The sequence below is a fragment of the Lemur catta genome, chromosome 6 (assembly GCF_020740605.2).
Source record: "Lemur catta isolate mLemCat1 chromosome 6, mLemCat1.pri, whole genome shotgun sequence".
NCBI classification, from domain to species: Eukaryota; Metazoa; Chordata; class Mammalia; order Primates; family Lemuridae; genus Lemur; species Lemur catta.
Genome location: NC_059133.1, coordinates 34976727 through 34987981, shown reverse-complemented (window position 1 = coordinate 34987981; position 11255 = coordinate 34976727). Strand labels below are relative to the sequence as shown.

Genomic DNA, 11255 nt, shown 5'->3' with positions numbered 1-11255 from the left:
TATTGTCTGCTTTGCTGGAGACAAAGGCAGCCGACTTCACTATTAATGAAGGGATGCATTCTGTTCTACGGTATTGAAGAGAGAATTCAGCATTTAAATTCAAGGTTTTAAGAAGGAGTCTCACTGTTTTTGGAAGATTGTCATTGCTGCAAGTCTTTCCCCTTCCTCTAGGAGTAAAATTTCTGACATTATTTTGAGAAAATCCAGTGGGTATTATTGATGTTAATAGTCCATATGCACATTGCAGTAACAATTTTACAACCCATAACAACCTAAATTATCTTTCATGCTTCATTAATAGTGCTATGAAATCTTAACATATCATTTGGTGGGCTTTTCATCATTAAAATGCTACATGTGTACATGAATTATATATACACACATATATACTGTAGTGTTTGAATTATACTTTTCCAAGTTATTTATGTTATTAGTTGTATCAATGCTAAAACGTTGGTAAGTGTGGATAAATAGGATTTGGAGGTTGGTAAAATATTTTTGAGAATTTAAAATAATTACTAAACATAATTAAATAGGTATGAATGTCCCCTTTCTTCAAAAGTTTATTTTTTAAATAGTTGCTGTGGAAATTCTTAAATATATAAGTTAAATCTTTCAAAAGTTTTAGTGAATATGAATCCTTAAATATTGAAATGAATTTAGAATATTTCCTGGTGATTTTCTCTTACTTTAGAACAAGCTATCAGGATTGTGTGGAAACTTTGACAAATGTACTTCAAATGATATGACCACATCTAATAACTTGGAAGTGAGAAATGCTCAGGTGTTTGGAGATAGTTGGGCATTAGGACAGGTAAGTTAAATATATGTACATTAGAACTAAAAAAAATTTTTAAGAATATTTTTCCACTAAAACATTTTATTCTCTGAGGAAAATTTATTTAGGTAATATTATTTTAAATAATTTTTTTAGTAATTCACAGTTGATGAACTACTTTCATATTCATCTCATGTAATTTTTGTGACAACCTTATGATGTAAAGAATGTTATCTACATATTATAGATGAAATTGAGGCTCCAAGAGGTTAAATGACAGCTAATATTATAGAGGCAGAAAGTAGCAGAGATAACATTCAAACTTATATCTTCTCTCTTATGTTTTCCTTACCATAGCAAAATGCTGTTAATGTATCTGCATTTTGAAGAATGATACAACTTTTGCCACCTCAAAACAATAAATAAATGAAAGCAGCCATGTTATTAGTGTTACGTGAAAAAAGGGGTGGGTGTGGGGTGATGGCTTTATGGTCACCTACCTTTGGAAACAGTTGAATAAATTAAATTAGCTATATTTCTCTTTTGGAGAATTTCTTGAGGCAACATATGCCTATAAAGGAAGGATGTATTTCCAGGATTTCCTAAACTTACTAACAGAGCCTATATTTTTATTTGTTGATTCTCAAGATAGTAGTGTTCTCTTGAACACACTTTGAAAAATGCTGAACTAATTCAGAAAACAAGAGTCAAATTGGAAATTGGTTCTACTTTTCCTTCTACTTTTTTTTTAGCTTCTTGTTCTTTTTAATTGATAGGAGTGTTTGAAACCACAATTTCCTATTGGTTACCATTTGGTTACTTCACTACTTTGTCTAATTTACCTAATATGTCTAAATCTCTTTTGAAGAATAAAAAGGGAATGGGGTTAAACATTTATCTCATTCACTCAAATTTCAACAGTCTGTTTCAGTGTGGTCTAAACTTAAGAGTATAAATATTATATTTTTAATATCTAAAATATCTGCTATGTTAAGAGATACAAAATCCTTTTATTAATGATTATTGCTATCTTACATCTTGTCACCTTCAGAAGTTTTTGAAGAAATTATTTTACATTTTCCCTATCTGCAAATGAATTAAGAAATAACTAATTTCTAATAATACTTAAATATTTGGAGTAGTCATATAATTGTAAACCTCTTCAAATGAGTATTTTAAAATTCATACCCAATGGACAAAGCTAAAAATCAAATCATTTTTTTATTCACTAAGTTTTATTTAGCACTTAATGTCTTCCATTACACACAGACGCATAACATGAATAAAACACAGTCTCTGCTCTTAAGGAATTTAGCATTTAGGTTTAGTAGGTAAGGTAGACAAATTAACAGTAAAATGTAGTGAAATAGGCACTTTGATAGAAGTGCACACAAAGTGGGGGTCGTGATGGTCCAAGGTTGGTTTCTGGAGAGGGTGCCCTGAAGGTGAATCCTGTAAGATTTAGAGAAGTTAGGAAAGTGAAATTTATGGGAAAGAATATGACAGGGAAAGAAGGGACCACAACGTATAAAGTGAATTTTAAGTTCAGTGTGGTTGTGTTGCAGGGTTTGAAATAGGGAATGACTGGAGTGCAAAGTATAGATCTGCAAGGTACAAGGGCCAGGAGGCTCTTATAATCCACCTAGAGAGCTTAAGTCAGTGAAGACTTAGAAAACTACATAAATTTGAGAGACATTAAAGATAAAAATCATCTGCATCTGTTGAAAGATTATATTAGGAAGCATGAATTTGGAGGTTTCAGAAAAGTCTCCTGAGTAGATGCTGGTGTCCCTCCCTGAGGCAGGGCAAAGAGAAGGTTCTGCGGAGAGTGGGTGCAGGACAATGGTGTGGAGATGAGTACAGTTTAGGATGTGTTGAGAGAGTAGTGACTGAGAGATATTTAGGTGGAAATGTCAAGTTCTGAAATTCAGGAAAGAGATCTGGGACAGAAATAGGGATTTGGCAGTTATCAGTATATTCATGTTGTTGAAGCTGGGACAAGTACAGGGTGTCCCAAAAGTGTCCATACATAGGGAAAATGCAAACTTATAGTTAAATGTACCTTTCTTTATAAAATATTCATTATAAAAGTTTTCCTCTGTGACTACTTTGTAGGTATATTTAGCTACAATTTCCCATTTTCCCTATGTATGGTGACTTTGGGGACACCTTTGTATATAGAATGAGAAAAATAGAGGTTCAAGTATTAAACTGTGCAAAAGAGGGAGGGATAAAAAGATTGGGAAATAGCAGCCAATGTAGTAAGAGGAAGCCTAGCAGAAATTGTGCCACCAAAACCAAATGAGGAGAGACATTTATGAAAGGCAGAGTATTAAACAGAATCAAAGGTAGCAAAAGATTAAGTGAAATGACTGAAAAGTTGCCTTTATATTTACTAATGAAGAGGTCATTGAGGACCTTTCCCAGGACAGTTTCAGGGAAATGGATTCGAGAGGGCAGAGGCCAAATTACTGGGCATATGGGATTTGAGCCTGTAGAGATATGAGAACGTACAACTCCTTAGAAGATGATTGTGACAGAAATGAAAGAGGTAAAAATTAAAGGGAAGAGGTTCATGCTCATGTAGTTTTTTGTCATGTAAATGCTGCATTTAAGACAATTTAACATTTTATCTCTAATATTGCCATGATTTTAATATTCTGTTTAGTTGCTTTCAAAAATAATATATGCAATTAACAGTGAATTGGATGAGAACAGATGTTTTAGGTAAATCCTATCTAAAAGGATCAGAATATATTAGATGCAATTGTAATGGACAGAGTAAGGTAGATTACTCCGATTTCAGCTTGAGAAATCACTCCTTTAAAAATTTTCTTATCTCTCTTAAATTTTTTCAACAGTGTGAAAATGCAGATGAAGCAATTAAACCCTGCGAGGCGCATCAAAACAAATTTCCTTACGCCAAGAAAGAATGCTCCATTTTGTACAGCGATGTTTTTGCTTCTTGTCGCAATGTGGTAAATGAATATTTTACTAAATTCTGAAATATAAAGAGGTACTGCTGTATTTATAATATTAAGCTGCCTGGGACAAATAATTTAGCTACCCATTGATTTTTTGGATGTAATACCTAACCGTTGCTAGGAAGATATATTTGTTAGTTTGTTTTTTTCTATAGAAATGATGTATTTAGTTGACTTTCTCCCTCCATTTCATTTGGCAGTGCACATTTGTACATAACATTTATAATAATCTATGCTAGTTTATGAAACATTATTTATATACATCATTCTATGACGAAAGGCATAAGTGTTTGTTTTCAGAGAACATTGCCAAATGGACATTCTTCTCCTCAACCCAATGTCCAGTTTAAAAGTATTACTAACAGCACATTTAAAATGGTTTTAGAAGTACATCACAAGATGGAATGTCATTTATTCAGAAATTTAACTTTCTAAACTCCTTCCCAGCATAATAATTTTAAGTCCCAATAGAAGTTTAAAAAATAGTTTAATAAATTTATAAAAGTCAAATAATGCTTCTGTTGCCTACCAAGATATGTTAGTTGTCTTGAAGAAATGCACTTGTGTGATATGAGTCGTGAGCTGAGTTGGCTGCTTTTTTCTTAGAATACCATTTTACTTGTAAGAACAAATGGTAGAAAAATATGGTTATTCAGACAAGGGTATTTGGGAGATATTTTCTTGAAAATGAGTGAAATGAATTTGTGGCTTCAAGGAAAACACCTGATGGTATTTGTTGTCTTTGATAAAATTTGCACTCTCAAGCGAAAATTAGAATTTTGTAAGACTTAGAGCCACCCCTGTGAGCTTATAAGTTTTGCAATATTCAATGACTCTTCTGATGATCTAGATGGTGATATTAACAAATGTGATTTGCTGTTATTGCATATTATGAAATGTGTTAACATTTGGAAGATCTGCATAAGTGGGTGAATTTTCTAATTGACCAATGCACGATGTTACAAAATTATGCAGGAGTAAAAGATCCATTCAAAGAGCAAGATAAATCAAAGAATTTTAATATATCAAAGTATAAAATTCATTCAGATGGTTTCAAATTTCACATGCAACTAACCTTTAAGAAAGTAAACATTTTTGGAGTTTTGATATGCTGTCAAAAAATATCACAATTAACTGAAAGGGCTTTCCAACTACATGCGTGTGGGACTGCATTTTCTTCATATGCTTCAACCCAAATCAACACAAAACAAAATCGTTGCAACAGACTGGATAAAGAAGCAGATATGAGAGTCCACCTGTGTGCTATTAAGCCAGACATTGAAGAGATTTGTAAAAATGTAAAACAATGTACTCCTCTCACTAATTTTTTCTCTGTTTTGGTAAATATAGATATTTTTCACTAAAAACACGTTATTTATGTTAACATATAATAAGCTCATTATTGTTATTTTTAAAATGTCTAACTTTAAATGTTGAATATAGCAAATATTGATAGCTATAATCGTATAAACAAAAGGTCTTTGGGATCGCAATAATTTTTAAGTGTAAAGAGGTTCTGAGACAAAATAGTTTGAGGAATGGTATATTAGAGGCACATAGGTAGTCTAAATCTCTGTTTATAAAAAGGGCTGCTTTTGAGATTTTTCAGAGTTTCCAAGGACCATACCTGCCTGGCAAGAAATGTGTCATCTAGAGTCCTGAACCGTAGACCCTGCTGGTTCTTCTCCTGGCTGCCACTTGAAAAGAAAAACTAATCCATGAACTGACCTACAAAATAAAAAATTAGTGACACCAAACCCTGCTTCTTTTATAACACACTGTCAATATATTAAGTTTTGTCAGCTACTTAAATACAGTGCAAATAAAATAAATTAATTAAGTAAATAATGAGAAATTTTTTCAAAGCTTTCTATTGCCATTCACAGTCACTAGAATGTTGCCTAAGTGGACGGGGAAAAAAAAGGAAATAAAATCATGTAAAAGCACAAGTGGAAGCAGAACCTGCTCTTCTTTTAATGCCATGTGAATATGCCTATAATGAAACAATGAACTTCCAAAATTATTAATCTGTTATATTTCAGATATTGAAATTACATTTATTCATTAATTGTATTATTTATTTTGCTAGTTCTTTGCTATGACAGTTACCTAATAAATTTCTTTCTCCTTGGAGCAATAAAGAGGTTTGAGATAATGGCAACTCTCTAGATGGCAGTGTTAAGCTGATAATATCAAATTTCGAAAACATACCAGTTAGTTTTCTTTTACAAGGGTTGACTTTTAATCAACCTATTGAAATTAATCATTTTTCACTTCATTTTCAGATTGATGTTACTTCTTTTGCCAAAAATTGCCATGAAGATACATGTAACTGTAATCTTGGTGGGGATTGTGAATGTTTATGCACTAGTATAGCAGCGTATGCATACAAGTGTTGTCAGGAAGGACTGTCGATTCACTGGAGATCATCTACTGTTTGTTGTGAGTACCTTACTTAGAACATTTATGTGGGAACCTTATAAGGAGGTCCATGTTAATTGTTTTATCATAGAGCTAATGCCATAAAACTCATGAAAATAGTATTAGTTTAAAATGACTAAATTTCATGGTACTTTGCCAATTTATTTTTAATTTACTTGTGTAGGTGCTAAATCATCTGAAAAAAGCTTATGATTTGAACACTTTCAGTTGATATTTCTAGATTGGCAGATACATTTGCCCACCTTTAAAATAATCATATGAAATTTAATTAATTACAACACAACACTAAAGAATCCCCTTTGCTCAGAGGAAGTTCCTAAATAATATGCCGTTCTATGTTCTTCCACATAGTTATCAATAAATATATGGCCATGTTCTTGCATACATTCAGATAAGTGGTCAGCTTCTTATATAGTTTAATATTTATTCCTTTTTTCTTTTAGCACTTGATTGTGAATACTACAATGAAGGTATGTGACATTTCAGTAAAGAATATCACTATAGTATTCTATTTGATATATTTTCAGATTAAAAGTTTTTGAACAAGTTATATTTGGAACAAAGTATACATAGTTTATAACTGGTATATAACTCCTTGAAAGCCTTTAACTTTTAAAATTTTTCTAAATTTCTAAGTATTTGTGTTAAGATTTATTCCCTGAAAAGTAAAAGAGTGTATAATTTAAGTCCTCAGCATTTGAGGCCCTCAATAAATAGTTTTGAATGACAAGAATGAATCAGTGTAGTTAATTTTTTTTTAGATAAAAAGGATAAAAGACATACATCAAATGTATATCTTTTACCATTATTTCAAATGTGAGTATTTTTCAATATTTCTTAAAGTTTACTTGTATTTTTAATTGACAAATAATGTTGTATATATTTATGGGGTACAGTGTAGTGTTTTGATACATGCATACACTGTGAAGGATCAAATCAGGCTAATTAGTATACCCATTGCTTCAAATATTTATTTCTTTGTGGTGAGAACATTTAAAATCCTCTTTTAGCTATTCATCCTTTAAAAAACAGAAAATTTTGTCATTTTTGTCAACATGGATAAACTTAGAGAACATTACGCTGAGTGAAATAAGCCAGGCACACAGACAAATTCTATATGGTCTCACTTACATGTGGAATCTAAAAATGTTGAACTCTCTGAAGTAGAGAATAAAATGGTGGTTACCAGACATTGGTGGTGCTGGTGGTGGGGCAGTATATAGGGAAAGGGGAGTTGTTGGTCAAAGGGTACAAAGTTTTAGTTAGATAGGAAGAATAAGTCCTGGTGATCTATTGCACAGCATGGTTGACTATAGTCAAATTTTTTATTATGTTGTGGAAATCAAAGAAACAAAGTATAAATGCAATGATAATAGCATAAGGAATTTATTTTGCCATCACTAGGCAAAAATAATTATTTATATATTATCAGGCTGTGAACTTAATCATATAATAATAATGAAAACCTCCTATCTTCACTAAACATCCAGATTTGCAATGAGAAGAGTTTGTCTAAAACTAAGGCACATGTAAGGGGAGACAGACAATTATATCCTCAGTGAAAATGCCAGAAGATAGTGGAGTTAGAGTCTGCTTTTTGTGAAGTCTATTTAATAAGGAAGGCACAGCCACCAAAACCTAATTGAGACAAGTGAGATGATGTAAGGAGGTATCATTTTGTCAGTAACTGGACAAACTCTCTACCCATGATGGATGGGTCAGTTAGAGTAATAATTATAGGAAATCTGGGCCAAGCAAGCAATCTAAGACACTTCCGGGGTGGCTTATTGAGTCAGGGAGAAATTTGTCAGCTAGTTAATTTTAAAGAAATAGAGATGATTAATTAAAAAGAAAATGGGCATTTAAACTTTTGGTTGTTTTGTTACATTTATGGAAGTTTAATAAAAGAGAACAATTCAACACTTTTTCTGTTTAATATTATAAAGACACACACATATACTCTTTCTTTCTCTCTCACACATACACTCTATATCAATCCTTTGGATTCCATGATTAAAATGTAATTGATTGCCTAGTAATAATAAAATCAGTAATAATACTGATAATAACAAGAACTTTTGTTGTGTTCATTACTTTCTCCATATCATATAATTTAAACTTCAAAATGTTATTATTTTACTTTATACGCTTTATTATTATCAACACTTTACAAAGGAAATTGAAGCACAGAGAGATTAAATAACTCCCAAAGTCACTTATCAAAAATGTGTTAAACTGGGATTTGTAAACAATTTAACTCCAGAGCCAGTGGGCATGACCTCCAGGCTATGCAGTTAACACATTTTAGTGTAGGCATGATCACCACGAATTGTTATCACATGCTATATATAATGTACATGGATATCAACTTGAGAAAATGCTCCAATAACTTTCTCACTCAAAAATTCCTATCTCACCCAATTCTGCTATGAAAATCTCCATCTGTGCCTTTGTGGTATCTGGCATGTTTTCTGCAGACCCATGGACCCAGAAGCAGAATTTTCTATGCATATTGAACCTCTACCTCTTGCTACTTGGTACATTTTGCTTTCTGTCAACAAGTCTGCTGCCTTTCTAGTCATGGTTCTTTTTCCTAATGTGTTATAGAATTCTTCAAACCAGTTCTTCTAATTTCATTTGTCATACTGTATTGATAATATCAGAGGGTGAACATGGGGCATTTGGACTTCATGAGACACTCATAGGCTGGGTGGAGTGGCAGGAAAATTTGTTCCTTGTGATCAAAGTAATGGGGAAAATCATCAACATACCAAGGAAAGTAAGAGTTTGTAAAAGTAATGCAACAGATAGACAACTGAAGAGGAATATAGAATCGTAAAGATTGTTGACAGTAATAATAAAAAGAAAATGGTTTCAAATGATTATTCTTAATTTGTTTCATCCCCCAAATTTGACAACTATTATAAACTTACTTAGCCTTTTTTGGACATTTATAGCTGACATACGTCTCCCTCTATATATTTGCTACATGCCAGACACTATGTTATTAAGATATTTACATAATTTAAAGCAAATACAGAAATAAATAATTATGATTCTGTAGGAAGAAAAATTTAAAAAGTAGTAGGGGAGTTCAGAGGTTACCATAGATATTATTTCAATAATCCTTAGCCCAAAGATTCTATATAATATCTTGTTTTTTTCATTTCTATGGCACTTACTAAAAATGTAAAATTTTATTATTATTGCTGTGGATGAGCAAAGACTTCAATAGCCTGCTAAAAGTTGTTATGCAAGTTTTAAGTTCAGAGTGATTTTATTAGATAGAATATGCTTATTTCTGTGTTTAAGGAATCACTGTAGGAAATGATTGTTTTTAGTAAATGGTGAAATTATACTTCTCCCTGCAGAAAATTAATGATAAGGTCAATGACTTTTGTCTCTCAGTTGCCGGTGAAAATAGTTCAGAAGCATGATAGCAATTAACTGGGAGTCAATTTGAATTAGGTTTTTATACAAATGGATTGAATTAGGTTTTATTTTTTTTTTTGGAGACAGAGTCTTGCTCTGTTGCCAGGGCTAGAGTGCTGTGGCGTCAAGCTCACAGCAACCTCAAACTCCTGGGCTCAAGCAATCCTTCTGCCTTAGCCTCCCGAGTAGCTGGGACTATAGGCATGCGCCACTATGCCCAGCTAATTTTTTTCTATATATATAATTTTAGCTATCTAGATCATTTCTTTCTATTTTTAGTAGAGACGGGGTCTCTCTCTTGCTCAGGCTGCTCTCGAACTCCTGACCTCGAGCGATCCTCCCGCCTCGGCCTCCCAGAGTGCTAGGATTACAGGCATGAGCCACTGCACCTGGCCGAATTAGTTTTTTATACAAATGGATTTCTCAGATGACAAATGTCTCTTCAGGTTGTTGTAGTAAGTGGCACATGTAGTAGGGAAGAGAAGATCTTGTTTAGGTACCTCCTTTGTCATTCTTCTGTTAAATATTCATGAGGGTGCTTCAAGCCCTCAAATTGTAGTTGTATGTATGTCTTCTCCATTTTGAATTGTATCTCATTATAATTCACATATTTACTGACTTATTTATGTAGTATTTACATGTTTATATGAACCTACATATTTATAAATTGAAATATATCTGCATCTTGGAAGTTTATATCACTCTCCTATTGTCTTTCCTAGAAAATGAGCCATTAGGTGGTAGAAACTATTGATACAATTTTTTGGTTTTTTTAGTTCTTGTAAATTTTGGCTCCTGGAGAAACACTGTGCATAGTATACATTTGTAGCATTGGTGGTAGGTCCTCTGCTACCAAGCTCATAGAAAAATTTTCCAGTTCCTGCTCAGCTCCACCTCAGTGTGGGGACAAAGTTATCTCAAGTCCTCATCTCTACTCAAGGTATCAAAAGTCCCTAGTGAGGCTCTTTTCCTCATGGCTTATAAGAGCCCCCAGCTGCTGAAGGGTGACGTGTCCCAGATGATGAGCTAGTGGAAGGGAGTACACTTGAAGATAAACTTACCCTCTGAGTCCCTCTGCTCTTCTCCTGGTCCTCATGATGGAAATTTTGGTTCTCATTCCCCTTCCTACTTGGAAGACTTCTCATCCCTCCAATCCAATTATCCCTTCCCCTTTATTCAGACCTGGTCCTCAGTCCTTAAGGGGAAAAATCTTGCCCTTATATTCTTCTAATCATTTTTTATCTCCCTCTTCAGGGTGGGCTGGGAAAGTTAAATTGTCCTTGAGATTAAAAATGAGAGAAAAGGGAAAGTGAAATGCACTGAGAGCAGCAAGATGAATCTTTTGTGATAATACCTACCATACGTATATTAACACTTTACATAACCAACAACACAAACATACATGCATACTTGTTAAAAGTATACAGCTCATAATTATGTAACTTAATTTTTGATGATTCAGAAGAAAATTTGGTTTTATAATATCTCAGTTATATTAAAAAAATATTAAATGGCATAGCTATTGAGTTGAAAGTAAGCTGACCTCATTAACATAAAATGTAACATAAATTTTTTTTGAATATCAATGAATTTATTTGTTATTTATATACTCATCTTTA

General features: G+C 32.8%; 1 protein-coding gene across 1 annotated transcript in view; it reads left to right on the top strand.

Annotated features, from left to right (window-relative positions):
• Window positions 1–11255, top strand: part of OTOGL (otogelin like) — a 133300-nt gene that overhangs the window by 75738 nt on the left and 46307 nt on the right. The window contains exons 28-31 of the mRNA XM_045553306.1: window positions 695–814; window positions 3640–3756; window positions 6048–6204; window positions 6648–6674. Of these exons, the coding sequence (XP_045409262.1) occupies window positions 695–814; window positions 3640–3756; window positions 6048–6204; window positions 6648–6674 (421 nt within the window). The remainder of the gene's footprint in view (window positions 1–694; window positions 815–3639; window positions 3757–6047; window positions 6205–6647; window positions 6675–11255) is intronic.